Here is a 23,944-nt window from a genome sequence, read left to right on the forward strand (position 1 = left end):
CCTATTCAGGTATTATTCCTAAAAACCAAAAAGGGTATACACACTGTGTACTCTCAAAGGAGGGGAACCACTACAGACAAAGTACTATTGTACACATTTCTCTTAATTAATTACTTTTCTTCCAACTCAATCATCTTTTTCTCCAGAGCACAAAAAAGAACAAGAAACAACAGAAAAGGAAAGTAACATACATGTAGGCCTATATGTTTTCTGGAAATATATATGATGGGTTAATTCTCACAGCATAGGCCTACATGAATGTGAAGAATTAAATATTATCAATGTTTGAGAGAATTTCTTAGTTGTAATTCTATAGCAGCTACATGGAATGTACGTTTACATATATACATTGTACAATACATATACATCATAAAAGTTTCTTTCCTTCCAGCTGGACATTAATGTCATCTCTCTCCAAAACTCAAATATTGTTTACAAAAAAAACAGAGACATAGATAATTTAATTAAATCTCTGCAAAAAACTACACGAATAATTGAACACATATATTGTACTTGTAAAATACCTATGTATGAGCTAATTTATTTTCATATCTTTGACAGCTACATGCATGGACGTTGTATGGAACGTTTTCGTGTGGTTTTAAATGGGAAATTATGTTACGATTATTTGTATTTAACCTTCATGATTCGGTTGATGTAAAATAGACGAATGCGATGCTGCAATAATTGCCCCTTGCCGGGGCCCCATCTCTGCATCGGCCGAATATTTGTGTCGATTTCCATGTATAAAGATGCTTTTATCGAAAAATTATTACAAAGCATTGTCATTAATGTAAGAATACTTCATTTGCATCAAATGTATCATCTCAAAACAACAATTTACATACCGCATTAGTGGTTTATCACACGAAACGAAACCGACACGACTGAGAAACACATGTCCATGTTGACATTTCCATGCAGCCTCGTTTTCAAAGAGTTTGGCGAATTTATATTTAGAACTGTGCTAAATTTACACGGGGCTTCCCCAAAATTTCAATGGTCAAAACTGGACACCGTAAGCAGAACTTGACCATCATTATGGTATACAATGACTTTTGGAAGGCCAAAGAACGCATTTAGACTGGTTTCCTTTGCCCGACTATTCACTTTAAACACATCAGTTATGTCAGTTGAAATTTGGTTATTTTATTTAGAATTTTCTTTAGTTGTGTGGATGATTCAATATTATGGATTTCATCAGCTATCTTATTCATTTCATTTAACATTGTTGGAAAAAAACTTTCAAAATAACTTACTGTGCGACATAAGGGAGGATCGATTACTAGTAATCTGTTTGTGCGAAGGGAATATTCATAGAGTGTCTCATCATGTATAAAAGGTTCAAAAATATCTCTTAGATAATCCGTTGTTTCATTATTCGGTACATTAAAATGACTTTATGTTTATATATTCTTATTCTAATGTTTCCCATCCTAATTCTTTGTATAATTTGTTATGAGATGTGCCTTTACGTAGGCCTGTTATTAATCTTGCATCCTCTAGTTGTATTGATTCTAACAGATCTTTTTGAGCTCCTGTACAATTATCCCAGACAATATCTGCATATTCAATTACTGGTCTAATATAAGATATATATATAGTATTTAGGGATTTCCTATCAATTTTGTTCTTAAGCAGTCTTAATATATTTAGTCTTTTAAAAGCTTTATCATATACGTTTGAAATATGTAGATTCCATTTAGTATCATCACTTAGTGAAAGACCAATGTGTGTATGTGTTTTGTTTTCAGTATTAGGATTATTATAAAAGTGAATAACAGGATGATTTTTAACAGTTTTCCTGAAAAATATAACAGACTCTGTTTTAGCAGGGTTAAATTTGATGTCCCATTTAGTGGCCCATGTTACTGTACAACTTGGCAACTATTTATTTTTATCAAAGTAGACTATGAGAAGGCTGTATCTTTCACCTGTATATTTCAATGATTAAGGCAATAATCATGTTACAGTTGTGTGCAACTCCTCCAGATTTACATATTACCAATCTGTGTTGACAAAACTATGTTTTTAACAAAAGGCCCAGAGATGAAACAATACTTTATTGAGATAAAGTCATGATCATTTCAGGTACATTTCAGCCAAACCACACTGATAGAACTTGAGAAGTTCAAAATGTGTTTTCAAGATGGCGGCTATGGTGGCCATCTTGGATTTCAGAAAGACCCAAATAATAAAAACACTTTGTCGGGATCATTCAGGATCATTTCAGGCAAGTTTCAGCCAAATCGCACCAGGAACTCCGAAGGAGTTCAAAATGTGTTTTCAAGATGACAGCTGTGGTAGCCATCTTGGATTTCAGATCGACCCCCAAAAAATAACATCACTTTATTAGGGCCATGTCAGGATCATTTCAAGCAAGTTTCAGCAAAATCACACCGGCAGAACTTGAGAAGAAGTTAAAAATATGAAGTTTTCCGATGACGGACAGCGGACAATGGACAGCGGACGCAACAGACGAAGCATGAAGACCTTCGGGTCAGATGACCTAAAAATATGTAACTTATTTAAAAGTAGTATAGTATAGTATGGTAGTTAATGGACACAGGCAAAACAAATGCCTCTATTCCCATGTCTTAAATTGGCTGAAACTGAATTAAAGTTTTGAATTAAGACAAATGACTTTACACACTACAGTTCTATTTCCTCACTACGTTTAATGTAAGAGACAAACAACTTTTCTGTTCCATGGTGGCCCGCAACACGATAAACAAAGTCTCCGATTTCTGTTTTGTTTTTCATTGCATTTTCTAACAGCATCTTTTCCCGTTCCCTTTCGGCGCTGACCTTAGGTCATTCCTGATCTGAACAGTGGAAAAATTAGTATGTTTTTTAAGTTCTTGGATTTTTCTGAAAATTTATTTATCCGAGTGTGATAAGAATAGGGCTATCTTTCCCGTGTGATCCTATTTTCTCTGGTCTTTTTCCAATTCGCCTCACGTTTTTCAATGCTCCTTCCATAATTGATGTATCATATATATTCATCAACTCCGTAACCACTTTTGCATCAGATTCTTTACATTTATATCCCTCCTCTTCGCTTTGTTCTGGAATACGGAACACCAACATTTTTTTTCCTTTGTTTCTGATCCTCTTGTTTGGTTATAGCCTCTGCCTGGGTTGGTAGTACTTCTCTTGGTGTCGGTTATTTTTCAATTTCCTTTAAAAGACTTTTTTTATTCAAAATTGTTGAAAATAAAATAAAAACAATGATCCAATGTCCCTAATTACCCACCTCCTACCTGGTATTTTTAATCCATGCTCTAGACTAACTATAATATCTAAAGGCTTTTTGCTTAATACCTGGTACATAAAACCTCTTAAAGGAAGAAATGTAGGACCTTTTCATTAAAGATGCTCCACTGTTGACAAATGGTAATTTTTCGCTATCAAAACATGAGCAGACAAATTATTATTTTACTCCATTGAAAAGTTTTAGCTTCTTACTTTAATTCAAGATAAAAATATTGAAAATAATTCATTGCCTCCCAAAATATTCCATGGTACTATGCCCTTTATGAAATTACCCGGTAAGTATTTATTGTGTATGAACCAAAACCAAAACAAATCACTTAAAATGCATTTTTGTGTTAGTTAGACACATATAAACACGATTATACATCAGCTAAAGTCCCATTATTTTTTCGTAATATATTTACCGTATTTTCCGGAGTATAAGCCGCTACTTTTTTCCCTGAAAATCGGGAGTGCGGCATATACACCAGTGCGACTTATCTGTGTACGAAAACCAAAATCTGACGATGTTTTGGCATTATTACGTCGTGATTCACATGTGAAAATCGTAAGTTTTACTCGCCAGTTTTGTAAAGTTATACATCGAACAAATCACTGTAAAAGTGTTTAAAAGATAAAATATGCAATGAAAATATATTAAAGATGAAAATGATTACGTATCAGATGCATGTTCATTCGTAAAATTGTTTAATTCAAGGAAAATCCGCCGACTGAAACGTGTTTGTTTACTAGCGCAACACAATAGCGGTTTAGTAAAGTTATACATCGAAAATATCACTGTAAAAGTGTTCAAACGATATAATATGTGATGAAAATATAATAAAGATGAAAATAATAACGTAACCAGATCCATGTTCAATCGTAAAATTGTTTAATTCATGGAAAATCGGCCGACTGAAGCGTGGTTGTTTACAGTCACAACACAATGGCGGACTGATTTCGCTATCGATTTGCTGCAGGATTGTTACCAAGAAAATAATAACTAAAACGTCAAAAACCACCAAATATCAAACAATAAGTTAAACATATTATTTAAATATTATGTGAGTGAAAGAAATGTCCGCAGACAGGGAAAAAACAATCTTCTGAATGACTGTTAAATATAACTTGCACACGTGTTACACACGGTCAACATGTGTATTTCTCAGAATCCTGTCGCTGTGATTTCAATGAAATAATCGGCAGTCAAGTTTATAGTGTGAATTACATGTAATATAGAACATTATAGCGATGTTAAAAAGCATCAAACAGTCGTATAAAACATCATTTAATCGATCTCTGCAGCGGCAAACTCCACGAGGTCATAATCCGGAAGTTTACAAAAATAAGGCTTCGGTGAAATGCATCATGGGATATCTAGTTGACAAACAGTGGAAGAACACTCTAAACGAAGTCGATTGATACAGTAACTCTTTACACAAAGATACATTTAATACACAAAATATATCAAGAAAGAAATTCTTATGCATACTGAAGAAAGTATTTACCGGCGTACTGAAATATGAGCGAGAGTAAGCATGAACTCGAACTTGCACACGTGTTACACATATGTCGGTCAACAGGGGAATATCCCGGAATCCTGTCGCCGTGATTTCAATGAAATAATCAGCAATCGAGTTTACACACGTAAATCACATGTAATTAAGAACATTATAACGAGTGCAAACATCGCACAGTGATATTAAAATCATTTAATCGATCTCTATAGCGGCAAACACCACGAAATCATATCCGGAAGTTTACAAAAATAAGGCTTCGGTGAATTGCATCATGGGATGGCAAGTTGAGAGAACACTCTAAACGAAGTCAATTTTAGGTTAATGATAGTCTTGATAATATAGTTATCCTTTACACATCAATATAATTAATACGCGAAATATATCAAAATAGATATAAAAGAAAATCGTATGCATATTGAGGAAAGTATTTTAACCGGCATGTTGAAATATGAGAGAGAGTAAGCGTGAATTCGTACGGCCGCCATGTTTGTTTACACACAAGAAGTCTTACGTAATGGCAGAGTAAACAACGAACAGAAACATGACCAAATCAATTTTGCTAAAGATATTTACATCATTGTGAGTTTTATTTGTTATACATTTAAAGAACAAGTTTTCGTGATTCTAATCGATCGATAAGCATTACCGTGCTTCATTAGAGATCGATCGTATACACAGAGGGTTGTGTGGGTGCATGGGCCTAACTTTTGGTTGCGGCTTATGTAACGATGCGTCTTATGCGTGTACAAAACCTGAAAAAATCGTAAAAAAGGCCTCTGCGGCTTGTACACAGGTGCGACTTATTGTCCGGAAAATATTACCAAATTTCGTCAAATGATAGAGTTGATATCCTTATAGCGATATTTCTTAATTAAAAATGTCATAGCAATGATGGGGGATTCCATTGTTACACTCTGTTGGTGCCACAGTCCACACCTAGGTAAACATCACATTTGAGAACTGTTTTGTATACAGATGACACTAATGCATTGTCATCTTATTTTCGTTGTTGTTATAAATGAGTCTCTTAAAACATTAATTAAAATCCTACTTTAAATCTTTAACTCCTTTAAAAACTATTATCAGAGATTGGTCATATGAAAACAGTAAGGGAGTTAACCATGGAAACCATGTTAACCCATGTAAAGGTCAAGGGTATTGATTTGAATAGACATGACATTTATATCAGCATACATGCCTAATATCAGGTCTCTAGACTTACCAGTTATTGGCAAGAAGTCATTTAAAATGTTCAGTCTATCTAATCCATATGATCTTGAATGAAGGTCCAAGTAGTTCTTTTGAACCAACTAGCTAGGTACATTTTTTGTAACTCTTCATCACAGCCTGCAACAGGCCCAATATCAGCTAGGCCACATAAAATTTTAGAAGATGTTGTTTAAAGAGATGGCGGACAGATAAAGTTCATAGCCTATGTGGTGCTTATGTTGTCTAATTTATCCAATAACTGCCATTTCTTTCAGCAGTGACAACATTGAACTGCCAAGACTGCTACTACAAAAGAACAAGATAAAATGCTATAATACAAATAAACTTTATTGAACATTATAAAATGACCATAGTAAAACAAAGTATATCCCATACTCTCTCTAATGACAAAATTGATGGATTAAAAAAGGAGGTTGAATGTCTCTACCTTTTTTCCCCATTTAGCTCATTTACCGTATTCGACCCAATAAGCGCCCAGGGCATTTGAAAAATTGAAAAATGAAAAGGTGCTAATAAAACTTGACGAAATTATTGCAAATCTATAGTTTTGAGTAGTTTTGGTCTTTATTTATGCGTGGACAATTGAAATCGAGGCCTTAAAAAGGAGGAGGGGCACTTATTGGGTCGAATACGGTATATGTGTTTTACATATTTATCAACTTACTAAAGAGAACTAACAAAATCAAAGGTTCAAACACCGTATTGACCCAATAAGTTCCCCCCATCCCTATAAGCACCCCTCCTCTTTATTTTAGCCGTCAATTCCACTTACATTGAATTAAATGCAGACTGAAAATATGAAAACTTTGTTGGTTTCCTTTCTGATTTCTTTTTCAAATTGGTTTATGGCTTACTTTGTAGAACAATTTTCTATTATGCACCCTCGAGTTGCTTCATTTTTAAGCGCCCTGAGCGTTTATTGACTCAAATACGGTAAGAGGTCAAGAGAACCTATTTTCTCAAGGATTTTAAAAGATTCACCTCTAATTTCCCTATTGGGCGCCATTCCTCCTGCTCCAGAGGGTCAGAGCCAAGATTTATACAAATTCTGTTCCCCTTTCCCAGAGGATGTTTCTAGTCGGTTACAGTTACAACCCATGCAGAAGTGTAGGACTAGTAGAAATTGAAAGGAAATGTTAACAGACAGACAACGGACACAACGCCATGGCATACAAATGGGAAACATACATTTTAATCTTCTATCTTATATGTCAACAATTATAATGCATACAATCTTGAACAAGAGGCCCAGAGGGCCTGTATCGCTCACCTGTTTTTTTAAGTATTTATCACAAAGACTCTGACAAAGAGAAAAATTAGCAAAATTGACTCCAAAAGTTTAATTTTGAATCACAACCATATAATGATGCTATTGATACCATACAAATATGCTATCCAATATATAGGTTCAGAGAGGAAGTAATTTATATGGAAATAGTAGCCTAATTGATCTTTTTGACCCTGCATCTATTGCCGTCTAAGGCCCCGGGGGTCAGACCTATCATTTGTACAATTTCAAATCCCAACCCTATAAGGATGCTACCATTGCATTATGAGTGCTCTTCAATGCTTAGTTGCAGAGAAGAAGTCGTTTATATATAAATAGCTAAATTGACCTCTTTTGACCCCACCCTTCAGGCCCCCGGGGGGTCAGCCCCATCATTTGCACAATTTTGAATTCCCAACCTATAAGGATGCTACCATTGCATTATAGGTGCTATCTCATGCTTAGTTTCAGAAAAGAAGTCGTTTATATGGAAATAGCCAAATTGATCCCTTTTGACCCCGCCCCTCAGGCCCCGGGGGGTCAGCCCCATCATTTGTACAATTTTTAACCCCCACCCTATAAGGATGCTACCATTGCATTATGGGTGCTATCCCATGTTTAGTTGAAGAGAAGAAGTCATTTATATGGAAATAGTAAAATTAACCCCTTTTGACCCTGCCCCTCAGGCCCCAGGGGGGTCAGCCCCATCATTTGTAAAATTTTGAATCCCCACCCTATAAGGATGCTACCATTGCATTATGAGTGCTATCCCATGCTTGGTTTCAGAGAAGTAGTCGTTTATATGGAAATAGCCAAATTGACCCCTTTTGACCCCGCCCCTCAGGCCCCCCGGGGGTCAGCCATATCATTTGTACAATTTTGAATCCCCACCCTATAACAATACTACCACTGCATTATGAGTGCTATCTCATGCTTAGTTTCAGAGAAGAAGTCGTTTATATGGAAATAGCCAAATTGACCCCTTTTGGCCCCGCCCCTCAGGCCCCTGGGGGGTCAGCCCCATCATTTGTACAATTTTCAGTTAGTAGCCCTTAAGGATGCTACCAGTCAAATTTTGTTGAAATCCGACCAGCGGTTATGGAGAAGAAGTCGATTGTTGCCGGACGCCGGACGCTGCGGTATTCCATAATCTCACCTCGGTCCGGATCCGTCGGACTTCTAAACAAGAATCACGTTTAAATACATACAATCCTGTATCACAACAAAGGTCAGTCACTTGTATCGAAATCATATTCGCTGGGTCCCATATGAAAAAACGTGAAATCAAAGTACTGAAAGTACTAAATGGCTCGGTCTCGAGGATAGGAGGAATATATTTCTAAGGTCAATACTACTGTAGTTTTGTACAATAAGAAATAAATTTGGCTGGTATTCCTTCCAGTTTGGACTTTTGAGGATTCCTTGGACACCAAGGTGTAAAATAAGAGACATACTAAAATATTGGAAGCCCATTCTAATATTTCCTATGATGTTATATGCCAAATGATTTTATAACACCTTTAGCATTTTCCTTGTTAATTTGATGTTAATGAAAATATCCATTCTTAATGACTATTGTCATCAAGTTCCTGGGACCACAGTGTCAGTTAACAAGTATTGTTTTGCAGCAGAGAAAGACAAGAGGCAAACTTTTCTATGTCAAAATGTCTTAAGTATAGAATATGTCTGTCCTCTAGAAGACTTCTCAATATCACCATGTGATTTTTTAATAAATTGGTCAATTGGTCTACTTTTAACAAGTTTTGTAATTATTCTTTTGTAAAACAGCAAGTTGATTGATATACATTGTATCCAAACTTCAATTCAAACCGAATAACCTGTTAGCTCACCATAGACCATGAAATTGTTTGTACACTTTCTTAACTTCAGGATTGTTTTACAAAATTACAAATGAATTTTTCTACATTTTTTATTTTCAAAACCCCATACCTCTGATGAGTATAATAAAACTGTCATTACAAGTGAATCAAATATTTTCAGTTTAAGATGAACAGGAAGAGATACATTCCTTTATTTCTTATAAATAGCAAACACCGATTTAATTGTTTGTTCAGCAGGTTTTTTCCCTTTCTTTAAAAACGCTACCATTAACATATTTTTTGTACCTAGATATGTAAACAATTCTTATAAATCTAATTCTGTATTCCATAACATCAACTGGTGTTGTTGTACCGATTTACGTCTTGAGAATGTCACAATTTTTATCTTTCTGATATTAAGTTCTAATTTCCATGTTACGCAATATTGTTAAAATTCATGTAACATTTGTTGTAGACCATCAGATATTTCTGATATCATAACAGTGTTATTGGCAAATAATATGATAAAAAGTTTGGGATATATTCCGATATCATATACCGTAAAAACTGGTATAATTTGCGCAGGTACTTTTTAGGGCTGAAAATGCTTAAAAAATCTACTATCAGAATATTTAGCGCATCAAAAAAATGGGGGAAAACAATGTCCAGAGAGTCCCAAAACCGATGTATGAAGGTGACAATTTCAATGCAAAATATTCCCGATAAATGCTTGACAACTTGCACAAAAAATGTTGTATTTAGAAGAAATAACATATAAAAACCGCATTGTGTTTGTTTTCTTTTATTGGCCATCGTAACCTGAAACTGAAATATCTAGCAGATGTCCAAAACATTGGCGGTCTGGTCCGCCGTACTCTGTGCACATGTCAATGTTTTAAGATATTACACATGAATTGTAATCAGGAATATTTGAAAAGAGTAGAATCTATTTACTTAAATTGTCACAATAAGAAATTAGTGTGTTTGAGATCACTAACAATCAACAGCAATCAGCTAGCGGATACGTAGTTTAGCTTGCAACAATCACAGTGTGCACAATTTGTCAAGATTTGTAAGACAAAATATTTTTTTCTACCAAGTAAGATTCTAAGTCATAAAGATAGATTGAAAAAAGGAAGGGAGATAAAATAACCAAATAAATATTTGTAGCGGGATCAGACTGGGTTGATTATCGGTGATCAGGTAGCTCAGTCGGAAGAGCTACATTTTCTTCTCTCCTGTTACAGAATTGGCACCCAACTAAATAACCAACGGCTGTGGTGTTTGAAAGGGTCTCGTATGTATTCAAAAAAGGATGGAGGAGTGTAGCGGGACTGGACTTGGTCGATTATCGATGACCAGGTAGTTCAGTCGGTAGAGCACTAAGCTATTGTTCGTAGAGTCCCGGGATCGAATCCCGGTCTTGCCGCTACATTTTCTCCTCTCCTGTTACATATGGTACCATACTGTGCATGTAGATATTCAAGGTAAATCAACAATGTTCGCTGATCTTGCAGAATTGCCTTACAGTGATATAATGAATGTAGTAAATGTATATCTCATTGGTGTGATTGATTTAAAGGCAGTTCATGTGGTGACCGAAAAAAAGGTAAAATCAATACTTTCAGAGTGATCAGGGAACATTGATAGTCAAGGCGGGGAAAACATAAGACAACCTGTGTTATACAAATTAATGTTTAATTGATTTTCATTAAATTGTCTCGAAGGTGATGATTAGTGTGTTATGAATGATAAGCTTAATATGTTTTTGACAAAAAATATAAACAGCTAATGTCATATTGTGTTTTAAATTTTAATAATCTTTTATTTATTCATTTCATTTCAAGCATGTACATGTCATAGAATATAAACAAATATCAGGTATATGCTTAAATCATATTACAGTTTAATTCACAATAAGGAATTTGAAGATGATGATAGTAATTATTTTCGGATTGAAAATGATTACAATATTAAGCTTCCTCAGTTGAAAATTACTTCTTTTTGTTCACACAATTCTTCTCCTAGACTGTTTCCAGTTGAAATGATACATGCATGCTGACATTCTGTAAAACATAACGAAACAATAAATGTATTAACAGAGTAATTACTGAAAAGGCTAATATCATATAATTCAACATTTTAATCATAAATAGCAATACCAGCATAGAGGAAATATTATAGTTTAATTCCCGCTGTTCTTCAGTCCTCCTGTTCTTACATGTAAGAGTTTTGTCCTTCATAAATTGATTGTAATATAGCAGTTGTTATATACTGTGCACAAAGAAGTATAAATATACACACGTATCATATGCATGGGTACAATGGTAAATTAATAGGTTATACAGAAAATGATGGTGCTGATCATGGAAAGCGTAAAGTCTATTTTGTTGAGTAAAAAGTTAAAAAAAACTAACATTGTTCACACCCTAAGATGTAATCGCACTAAAAACAGTGATCGTAAGACTGTGCCAGGTGATAGAGATTAGTTCCGCTCGAGTGATCACACACTGCAAGTGAGAGTCGGGAATATGTTTATGTAAGTTTTAATTGCTAATCTCTGATGATTGTTGGTAAAATATAACTCAGGATATTAACAGTTTTCTCTACATTTTTACAGATTGAAACAGCTTTTTAAGTGCCGTTTTACGGAAGAATCATGAAAAAGAAATCGACATTTTCGTCGATCTAGTAGTTCAAAAAACATCACTTCGAGTTATATGAACATTCCATATATGATTTATGTCATTCGGCCAAAAATTTACTTCGTATTACCTAGTTTAATGAATATGCTGTATGTATATGATCAGAACGTCAAGCTCCTGTGGTGAAAATAACCAAAATGTTTTAAAAGTATGGTTTAGAGGTAATCTCTGAACGTACTTTAGTATATAGATATAATCTGATATTTATACATGTGCTTATGAAATTATCGATAATTATGGATGTGGAAAATATTCATACCTTATTAACTGCCGTTAGTTTTAAGATTACGCCACCTTGGACATTTACAAAATGTTCACCATCTGTCACGTGCTATTTTATCAGTAGACCAAGTTTGTCCAAAATTTTGTTAGAGTTGTCTTTCTTCCATTGAAGTAAGGCCATGTGCCATAACATGCATCTCCATTTTGCCATGAAATTTATTTGCTCCGAGACAAATTTGATTCAAATTACAAAATTCATTATGGTATCAATTTTGATGTTCGAGGCGAAATATTGATTTCATTTTTTTCCGTTGCAGGATAACTGTCACTAATAGGGAGTAAACGTCTGAGGTGAACCAGCTTCGGAGCGAAGCATTTTTGGGACGAAACGTCTTCATTCATTGTAAACACCATTTTGGGGACGAAAAGTCTAGATACTTTGTAAACAATTCAGGTGAAAATTTTCAAACAGAAGATCTTTTGGATAGTGTATATAGTAAGGATATGAAAGCCGTAATATTCTGTTCCTATTTCAACGTTACAGATACGCTTATTTCAGTAACTTTTATATTCAAAATTTGCTATTTAAAATTCCCGGTAAAATCAAAGTTGTTGAATACACTGCCGCTAGGAGCGCTAGTATCTGCGAGCAATTTCTAAGCCAATCATATTGAGTAAATTGACTGTAAGAGAATTTCGCAACCACGATCACAATGACGAGGTGACCCTCACCAAAAATGTTATACAACAAAACAAGCTCCAAAATCAAAGCATCGTCTGATCATGGTGATCGAGAGCGACTTGGAGTAGCCTTAACCGCCAATATATGAATGGAATTCCGACGAAAATCGTGATGTCACGTATGACGCAGTGCTTTGACTGAAGTGACAAAACAGCAAAAATTACCGCTACTTTTCTTCAAAATGACAACAATGTTGTATTTAGAACTGAAATACATGTAACACAAAAAATCAATCTTTTCTCTTTGATTGTTTTTTGTTTTGGATATTGGCGCTATATATTTTGCAGATGTACGCAAACGTGTACGATGTGATCGGGTACAGGAAAAAAGTCGGTCAGGCCACAAAATATTTTTCAAAGAATTATAGATTCACCCAGATAAGATACAACAAAATTATCTTATTTTGTCTGCAAACTTTCAATTTGCCAAAAATGGGCATGCTTTTTAAGGATATCTTAATGTTTTAGCATAAAATTATGTAATAAAAAATCGAACAAAAATTAAGTAAAATAAAAGACCGGCAGGTATTTTAATGGAAATTTGGTAATGATATGAGAGAAAAAGACTCTTTTATTATATACACATGGAGGATAGGGGATATTCCACCCTCGGGGTCAGAAAATGTAGTAAAACCCTCGGCAAGCCTCAGGTTTTACACATTTTCTGATCCCTCTGATATCCTCCATGTGCACATATGAAAGAGTCTTATAATCTTTGTGAATTTTTTTATTTTACTTTTTAATGAAAGAAAGAATTGCCTGAAGAGAGCCTATGAGACCACAGCCTAGTCTTTCAATACCACTATACCCTCCCTCTTCCCTGTTGTCAACTATAATCTACACTTGATACTGATGTTCCTTCTTTTCAAAAAAATCTCATAGTATGTTCAAATTTTCAATGCAGCAATATATAAAACGTGATTTTTTTTTGTTCAGCACTAGAATTCTGGATATTGCAAATATTTCTCTTGACCAGTCAAAATTTTTATTTTCAGAGCAATAAGATAAATAAACAAGAGGCCCAAGGGGCCTGTATCACTCACCTGATTTGTAATGCCAAGTAATATTCTAATTACAGAATCATTTTTTTTTTTCTGAATGATTTTAGATTTACATTCCCAATTCTTTCTGCTCCAGGGGATCAGATCCAAGATTTATACAAATTTTGGAAAGAGTCAACAAGAATGGCCTAAGAGACTATAGCCTTTGGGCTTAGTCTATAAATAGCCTTAGTCTCAACCTCTGGGTTTCAAGTTTATATCCTATGTGGAGCAGATGATAGAGACTAGCAACAGGTTGGTGGTTTTTCTCTAGGTTCCCTGGCTTTCCTCCACCTTCTACAATTAGCAAATCCTTAAATGATTGTGGGCGTTGATAGAACATAAATCAGAAACAAACAAATAATTTCTATCAACAAGAGGCCAGAGGGCCTGTATCGCTCACCTGGTTTGTAATGCCAAGTAATGTTCTGAATACAGGATCATTGTTTCATTTCTGAAGGAATTTAAAGATTTACCTGTAAATTCCCTGTTGGGCCCTACTCTTTCTGCTCCAGGGTGTCAGAGCCAAAATTTATACAAACTCTGTTCCCCTTCCCCCAAGGATGTTTCTGGCCAAATTAGCATTTTAAAGGATTTACCTCTATTTCCCTTATTGGGCCCCGTCCCTCTTGCCCCCGGGTGGGCCAGAGCCAAAATTTATAAAAACTATGTTCCACTTCCCCCAAGGATGTTTCTGGCCATATTTGTTAGAATCCATGCAGAACACTATGACTGGTAGCGATTTAAAGGATTTTAACCCCTATTGGGCCCCGCCCCTCCTATCCCCAGGGGATCAAAGCCAGAATTTATACAAACTCTGTTCCCCTTCACCCAAGGATGTTACTGGCCAAATTAGCAATTTAAAGGATTTACCTCTATTTCCCTTATTGGGCCCTGTCCCTCCTGCCCCGGGTGGGTCAGAGCCAAAATTTATACAAACTCTGTTCCCCTTCCCCCAAGGATGTTTCTGGCCAAATTTGCTCAGAATCCATGCAGAACTCTATGACTGGTAGCGATTTAAAGGATTTAAACCCCTATTTCCCCTATTGGGCCCCGCCCCTCCTATCCCCGGGGGGTCAAAGCCAAAATTTATACAAACTCTGTTCCCCTTACCAAAGGATGTTTCTGGCCAAATTTGCTCAGAATCCATGCAGAACTCTATGACTAGTAGCAATTTAAAAGATTTAACTCTATTTCCCTTATTTGGCCACGCCCCTCCTGCCCCTAGGTGTTCAGAGCCAAAATTTATACAAACTCTGTTCCCCTTCCCCCAACGATGTTTCTGGCCAATTTTGCTTAGAATCCATGCAGAACTCTATGACTAGTAGCCATTTAAAGGATTTAAACCTCTATTTCCCCTATAGGGCCCCGCCACTCCTACCTGCGGGGGATCAGAGCCAAAATTTATACAAACTCTGTTCCCCTTCCCCCAAGGATGTTTGTGGCCAAATTTGGTTAGAATCCATGCAGAACTCTATGACTAGTAGCGTTTTAAAGGAAATGTTGACGGACGGACGGACGACGGACGCGTTGGGCCAGGGGAGCTAAAAATATCACTACATAGATAATTTTCAATAAATTGATAAAATCTATAATAGGTCAACCTAAATATTCTTAGGACCATTTCTACTGAACAAAAAAGTTCTTTCTTCTTATATATATTATTAAGCCATTCACATTGTATTTTTACTCAAATCTATAACCTTTAATTTCTTTCCCCTGAAATATTACTTTGCAGATCATAATATTGATGAACAAGCAGTTCCCAGTTTCACAAACCTTCCTATACTTTAGGCAATTATGTAAGATTTGTTTTCAAATCATTTGTAATGCTTTCATTTATGTTAAGATATGACCATGAAACTTGGGTCTGAAATGTGTTAAATTTAATGAATAAAACATGTAACAATCTAATGCTGCCTCCATTCTTAAACCTAAATGCACATCAAAACATGTAAGTATACAACAACAAGAGGCCCAGAGGGCCTGTATCGCTCACCTGGTTTGTAATGCCAAGTAATGTTCTGAATACAGGTTCATTGTTTCTTTTCTGAAGGAATGAGAATATATACCTCTAATTCCCCTATTGGGCCCCGCCCCTCCTGCCCCTGGGGGGTCAGAGCCAAAATTTACACAAGTTCTGTTCCCCTTTTCCCAAGGATGTTTGTGGCCAAATTTGGTTACAATCCATGCAGAACTCTATGACTAATAGCGATTTATAGGATTTACCTCTATTTCCCCTATTGGGCCCCGCCTCTCCTGCCCCCGGGGGGTCAGAGCCAAAATTTATACAAGTTCTGTTCCCCTTCCCCCAAGGATGTTTGTGGCCAAATTTGGTTACATTCCATGAAGAACTCTAGGACAAGTAGTGATTTAAAGGATTTACCTCTATTTCCCCTATTGGGCCCCACCCCTCCTGCCCCTGGGGGGTCAGAGCCAAATTTTATACAAACTCTGTTCTTATTCCCCCAAGGATGTTTGTGGCCAAATTTGGTTACATTCCATGCAGACTAGTAATGATTTAAAGGATTTACCTCTATTTCCCCTATTGGGCCCCACCCCTCCTGCCCCCGGGGGGTCAGAGCCAAAATTTATACAAGTTCTGTTCCCCTTCCCCCAAGGATGTTTGTGGCCAAATTTGGTTACATTCCATGCAGAACTCTAGGACTAGTAGCGATTTAAAGGAAATGTTGACGGACAGACGGACGCCGACGGACGCCGACGGACGACGGACGCCGCGCCATGACATAAGCTCACCGGCCCTTCGGGCCAGGTGAGCTAAAAATAAAACAAGTTCTGTTGTCAGCAAAACATGTTAGTATAAAACAAAAATAAAAACATTTTGGTTAGTCAGCATAGTGTCAAAATTGTATCACTCTGACTTCCGACAAGACTTATGTTGCCTTGAAAATCAAGTTCCATCTAATTACTCCAAATTAGGGAACATCAAGATATAAAATGTTACTTGTTAACCAGTGTAGTAGACCCTGTATAACCGCAGCACTATGTCGACAATTTCTTCATGGCACTACAACCTTGTCATAAGGTATGTGATGCTTCACAACAGTTCACAGTTCATTACAAGTCACAAAGTGGATTTTGTGGAGTCATTGCCTCAACAAACAAGTCAAACAATCTGAGACTTTGAGTAAAAACACCCATATAATCCATATGTCCATGAAAACGTTCTGGCAGGGATATGAGTCCTCGCAAATCCTACATCTCCAAGAATCCACATCTCCAAGAATCCACATCTCCAAGGAAACTCTACCAGAAGATATCATATGGGTAGTGATCCCCATCCTTAACGATCGCCTTGTTTTAATGTCCAACATCGAAGATATTATATGGGTAGTGATCCCCATCCTTAACGATCGCCTCGTTTTAATGTCCAACATCGAAGATATCATATGGGTAGTGATCCCCATCCTTAACAATCGCCTCGTTTTAATGTCCAACATCGAAGATATCATATGGGTAGTGATCCCCATCCTTAACGATCACCTCGTTTTAATGTCCAACATCGAAGATATCATATGGGTAGTGATCCCCATCCTTAACGATCACCTCGTTTTAATGTCCAACATCAAAGATATTATATGGGTAGTGATCCCCATCCTTAACGATCGCCTTGTTTTAATGTCCAACATCGAAGATATCATATGGGTAGTGATCCCCATCCTTAACGATCACCTCGTTTTAATGTCCAACATCGAAGATATCATATGGGTAGTGATCCCCATCCTTAACGATCACCTCGTTTTAATGTCCAACATCGAAGATATCATATGGGTAGTGATCCCCATCCTTAACGATCGCCTCGTTTTAATGTCCAACATCGAAGATATCATATGGGTAGTGATCCCCATCCTTAACGATCGCCTCGTTTTAATGTCCAACATCGAAGATATTATATGGGTAGTGATCCCCATCCTTAACGATCGCCTTGTTTTAATGTCAAACATCAAAGATATCATATGGGTAGTGATCCCCATCCTTAACGATCGCCTTGTTTTAATGTCCAACATCGAAGATATTATATGGGTAGTGATCCCCATCCTTAACGATCGCCTTGTTTTAATGTCAAACATCAAAGATATCATATGGGTCGTGATCCCCATCCTTAACGATCGCCTCGTTTTAATGTCCAACATCGAAGATATCATATGGGTCGTGATCCCCATCCTTAACGATCGCCTTGTTTTAATGTCCAACATCGAAGATATCATATGGGTAGTGATCCCCATCCTTAACGATCGCCTCGTTGTTAATGTCCAACATCGAAGATATTATATGGGTAGTGATCCCCATCCTTAACGATCGCCTCATTTTTAATGTCCAACATCGAAGATATTATATGGGTCGTGATCCCCATCCTTAACAATCGCCTCGTTTTAATGTCCAACATCGAAGATATTATATGGGTCGTGATCCCCATCCTTAACAATCGCCTCGTTTTAATGTCCAACATCGAAGATATTATATGGGTAGTGATCCCCATCCTTAACGATCACCTCGTTTTAATGTCCAACATCGAAGATATTATATGGGTCGTGATCCCCATCCATAACAATCGCCTCGTTTTAATGTCCAACATCGAAGATATCATATGGGTCGTGATCCCCATCCTTAACGACGGTATGGTTTTCATCACTAGACTGTGAGGAGAAACTTTGCTCTAGGCGATGTCGTTCCATTATCTCACGTTTCTTTTCAACTGAGATACCTGTTGGCAGGCGTATTTTCTTACCTACAAGATAAATAAACAGATATCAGAGCTGAAACAAGCTGTCAGTGTACCATTAATTAGGATTCAATAAGAAATCACAAAACTGATTTTTAATTGGTTCGAGCCTATACAGATAGGACCAAGTGAGGCAAGCAATGGCATATAAAGGGTCTTTGGTTACAAACAAAAGATTTCTTTAGCGAAGGACAGAAAAGTAAGTGAAAACATTGCATTCCTACACAACTTCCTCACAGTGACAGTGATTTCAGACAGACAGCAGGACAAATGGATACAGAATACAGATAGTAAAATTATCATCCATGTCAGACGACAAAGGATGAAAATCTTCAAATTCAGCATAATTTTCTTTATCAGAAAAACAACAATTCTCAGCCAAACTCATCAATTGGTTACATCTGTTTCTTCTTTTATTTCTTTGAATTATCAATTGAAAGAATTTCTAAAGCAATTCAAGGGAGATAATCAACAAATTTTGAAAGATTTTGAAAAACAATTCAATGGAGAAAATCAACAAGATTGATTTGAAAGCTTTCCATCTTATAAACTGTGAACATAGAACCTACAGACAAGAGCACACCAAAACTATTTCTAAAACTGTCTGTATAAATTTTGTTGGAGTTTCTGAGTAGTTAGTATATACTTGAAATGACAATGAAAATGTTTAGAAGGCCAACTTGGAGTTAATTATCCTGATATGACACCTACTTTTCCTCGTTGATCCAGTCGCACCTTCATCACAATCTTCATCCTCAGCTGATGAACTGTCCTCATATAGGTCAAAGTCATACATCAGATTGGGGGGCTATCAAACAAGGCAATAATTCCTTATAACAAACAGCATCCAATAGGGCGACTCAGTGGTCTAACAATATAATGAACTTCAATTACAATGATTTGTTTCTTGTAGGGTACATCTTACAGTGTCAATGATCCCTAAATATTAGATAATAATTAATGATAATGTTACATTTCTTGCAGGAAGTGCACTGATAAAAATCATTATAATATATAATTAATGATTGCAGATATCTTTAGGACTTTAATATTACCATTCAGATACTTGTTCTTTGTAGTAATACTGTAAAAACTTGTGTAATTTGCGCACTTTTTCTGTGCAAAAATAAAATTTGAAGTTAGGGGTGCGCAAATTATATTGATAGAGGAGATTTAAAAATTTTACGGGGAAAAAATCTGTCCATTCTGAGGGACTGACGATCTATGAATGTTGAGGTACCGCTCTGTGTATGGTAGTCATTTTATATGATGAAAGTTATTAAAGATTGTAAAAACAATGCCTCACCTATTAAAGTGGATTATCTAAGGCTAATTAAAGTGTTAAGTTATGATCACATTGTCTTGTTTCCATTTGCCCTGAGAATTCAATGGCGACTGACTGAGAGCATGGCTTCTACTGACAGCAAGAGTTGTATACCCTGTGCACCTCGTAGTATAATGGGACAGCCACAATCAGTGACTTTGGCGGGGTCAATCTAGTTTACCTGTATTTTTTTAGGGGAGAGAGACTGTAGAGAAAGTCTGTAGAGAGTGTGTGTGTGTATACACAAACATACGTATACCCCAGCTGCAGGCCGTGTGCAAAAAGTCAAAACACACGTGGGATTTATAAGATGCCTAAACTGACCTATATTTAGGACTTTTAATAAGTGGTTTGCAATTTTATTACTGCAGAATTAACAAGCTACAAGGTTAGTGACATATTCAACCGTATTGATAAATATAATTAGCCATCAGCTTTGCACATGAAACCTTACGTAGGGCCCAGCTGTAGGCCGTGTGCAAAAAGTCAAAACACACGTGGAATTTATAAGATGCCTAAACTGACCTATAATTAGGACTTTCAATAAGTGGTTTGCAATTTTATTACTGCAGAATTAACAAGCTACAAGGTTAGAAACATACTCAACCGTATTGATAAATATTATTAGCCATCAGCTTGGATCTGGTACCGTACAGGTTGTGAGTTTACTCGCAATGTGATTGTTGCAAGCTAACATACGTATCTGCAAGCCGATTGTTGTTGATTGTTAATGATCTCAAACACACTAATTACTTATTGTGACAATTTTAAACAAATAGATTCAAATCTTTTTTAAATGTTCCTGATTACTATTCATGTGTTATATCTCATAACATTGACATGTGCACGGAGTACGGCGGACCGGACCGCCGATGTTTTAGACATCTGCAAGATATTTTAGTTTCAGGTTAAGGTGGCCAATAAAAGAAAACAAACAAGATGCGGTTTTAATATGTTATTTTTTCTTAATACAACACTTCTTTGTGCAAGTTGTCAAGCATTTTAGGGGAATATTTTGCATTGAAATTGTCACCTTCATACATCGATTTTGGAACTCCCTGGACATCGTTTTTTCCCAAAATTTTTGATGCACAAAATATACTGATAGTAGATTTTTTTCAGCATTTTCAGCCCTAAAAAGTACCTGCGTAAATTACACTGGTGCGCAAATTATACAAGTTTTTACGGTAAATTAAATGTTGTTAGGAGATGCATGGCCTAATACTTGTACATGTTTAGTGCCTTCACTCTTTGTAATACTGTAAAACCACTAGATGCAAGGACATGTTGAAAGTTTTTCCATCAATAACAATCCTGGCTAAGTCAACTTACCTTAGTCTTAAGTTTCATGAGACGAGGCCAGCGTCCTTTCTGATTTTTGCGCAGAACGATGGTCACTTCACCAGAACTGACCTTCACTTGACTGCGGGCTGGTAAAATGGAGTCATAAAGAATGTACTCCAACTCGTACAACTTGTCATCCACTAATGCCCTGTAGAACAAAGAGATTTCACAAACATCCAATATCACACACTAATGTACATTGAATGTACAACTGGTAGAGATGTGTTTATGTACTATTTTACCTATCTTTGAAAATATTAATACTATGTTTGCCTTTAATGGTCTATCATTCTGGTAATATCAACCATAATTCCAAAAGATACAGATCTCAATAATGAGGACAATCTCAAGGAAATCGCAGTCCTCCAGTAGTTTTATACAGATGGACACCATTAATTAAACATTCTCAGTAACAGCCAGTTACAGCAATTCACTTATCCTTGGTATACCAACAAGTTACAGCAATTCACTTTTCCTTGGTAAAACTACAAATTACAGCAATGCTACATCATCTTCTATTTACTTATCCTTGGTATAACTACAAATTACAGCAATGCTACATCATCTTCTATTTACTTATCCTTAGTATAACTACAAGTTACAGCAATGCAACATCATCTTCTATTTACTTATCTTCATTATGACTACAAATTACAGCAATGCTACATCATCTTCTATTTAATTATCCTTGGTATAACTACAAGTTACAGCAATGCTACATCATCTTCTATTTACTTATCCTCAGTATAACTACAAGTTACAGCAATGCAACATCATCTTCTATTTACTTATCTTCATTATAACTACAAATAACAGCAATGCTACATCCTCGTCTATTTACTTATCCTTGGTAAAACTAAGAGTTACAGCAATGCTACATCATCTTCTATTTACTTATCCTCAGTATAACTACAAGTTACAGCAATGCTACATCATCTTCTATTTACTTATCCTCAGTATAACTACAAACTACAGCAATACTAAATCATCTTCTATTTACTTATCCTTGGTACAACTACAAGTTACAGCAATGTTACATCATCTTATATTTACTTATCCTTGGTACAACTACAAGTTACAGCAATGCTACATCATCTTCTATTTACTTATCCTTGGTATAACTACAAGTTACAGCAATGCTACATCATCTTCTATTTAATTATCCTTGGTATAACTACAAATTACAGCAATGCTAAATCATCTTCTATTTACATATACTTGGTATAACTACGAGAAACAGCAATGCTACATCATCTTCTATTTAATTATCCTTGGTATAACTACAAATTACAGCAATGCTACATCATCTTCTATTTACTTATCCTTGGTATAACTACAAGTTACAGCAATGCTACATCATCTTCTATTTACTTATCCTCAGTATAACTACAAACTACAGCAATGCTACATCATCTTCTATTTACTTATCCTCAGTATAACTACAAACTACAGCAATGCTACATCATCTTCTATTTACTTATCCTTGGTATAACTACAAGTTACAGCAATGCTAAATCATCTTCTATTTACTTATCCTTGGTATAACTACAAGTTACAGCAATGCTACATCATCTTCTATTTACATATCCTTTGTATAACTACGAGTAACAGCAATGCTACATCATCTTCTTTTTACTTATCCTCAGTATAACTACAAGTAACAATATGTCATCTTCGATTCTTTATGTTTGATTACGTATGCATGTTGGACAAACAAACAGTTATAGCAGATGTATTTAAGTTAAACAACCATCTTTACCTGAAGACCACAGCGTTCTCAGATATTTCCACTGGATTAGACTTTGGGTCCACTCCCACCACTTTGATGCTAAGACGGACAGTGAAGATGGTCTCTGACCATAACACTTTTGGAAGGATTCTGTAAGTATAAGTAAATCGGTATGTAACACATTATCTGGACCAGAAACTACACGAATACAGGTGTAGAACGTATACATTATCTGGACCAGAAACTACACAACTACAGGTGTGGAAGGTCTATATTATCTGGACCAGAAACTACACAACTACAGGTGTAGAAGGTCTATATTATCTGGACCAGAAACTACACAACTACAGGTGAAGAAGGTCTACATTATCTGGACCAGCAACTACATGAATACAGGTGTGGAAGGTCTACATTATCTGGACCAGAAACTACACAACTACAGGTGTGGAAGGTCTATATTATCTGGACCAGAAACTACACAACTACAGGTGTAGAAGGTCTATATTATCTGGACCAGAAACTACACAACTACAGGTGTAGAAGGTCTACATTATCTGGACCAGCAACTACACGAATACAGGTGTGGAAGGTCTACATTATCTGGACCAGCAACTACACGGCTACAGGTATGGAAGGACTACATTATCTGGACCAGAAACTACACAACTACAGGTGTAGAAGGTCTACATTATCTGGACCAGAAACTACACGAATACAGGTGTGGAAAGTCTACATTATCTGGACCAGAAACTACACAACTACAGGTGTGGAAGGACATTATCTGGATCAGAAACTACACGAATACAGGTGTGGAGGTCTACATCAGCTGGATCAGAAACTACACAACTACAGGTGTGGAATGACTACTTATCTGGACCAGAAACTACACAACTACAGGTGTAGAAGGTCTATATTATCTGGACCAGAAACTACACAACTACAGGTGTAGAAGGTCTGCATTATCTGGACCAGAAACTACACGAATACAGGTGTGGAAAGTCTA

General features: G+C 36.2%; 1 protein-coding gene across 5 annotated transcripts in view; it reads right to left on the reverse strand.

The window, feature by feature from the left end:
• Positions 1-6,314: 6,314 nt before the first annotated feature.
• Positions 6,315-23,944, reverse strand: part of LOC138316150 (putative ATP-dependent RNA helicase TDRD12) — a 106,294-nt gene continuing 88,664 nt past the window's right edge. For all 5 annotated transcript variants that reach the window (XM_069257690.1, XM_069257689.1, XM_069257688.1 and 2 more), the window contains 4 exons: positions 22,972-23,091; positions 21,201-21,360; positions 19,256-19,352; positions 6,315-18,550 (listed from right to left, as the gene is read on the reverse strand). In XM_069257690.1, coding sequence (XP_069113791.1) covers positions 18,384-18,550; positions 19,256-19,352; positions 21,201-21,360; positions 22,972-23,091 — 544 coding nt within the window. In that variant the 3' untranslated portion in view covers positions 6,315-18,383. The remainder of the gene's footprint in view (positions 18,551-19,255; positions 19,353-21,200; positions 21,361-22,971; positions 23,092-23,944) is intronic.

Source organism: Argopecten irradians, chromosome 2, assembly GCF_041381155.1.
Source record: "Argopecten irradians isolate NY chromosome 2, Ai_NY, whole genome shotgun sequence".
Lineage (NCBI taxonomy): Eukaryota > Metazoa > Mollusca > Bivalvia > Pectinida > Pectinidae > Argopecten > Argopecten irradians.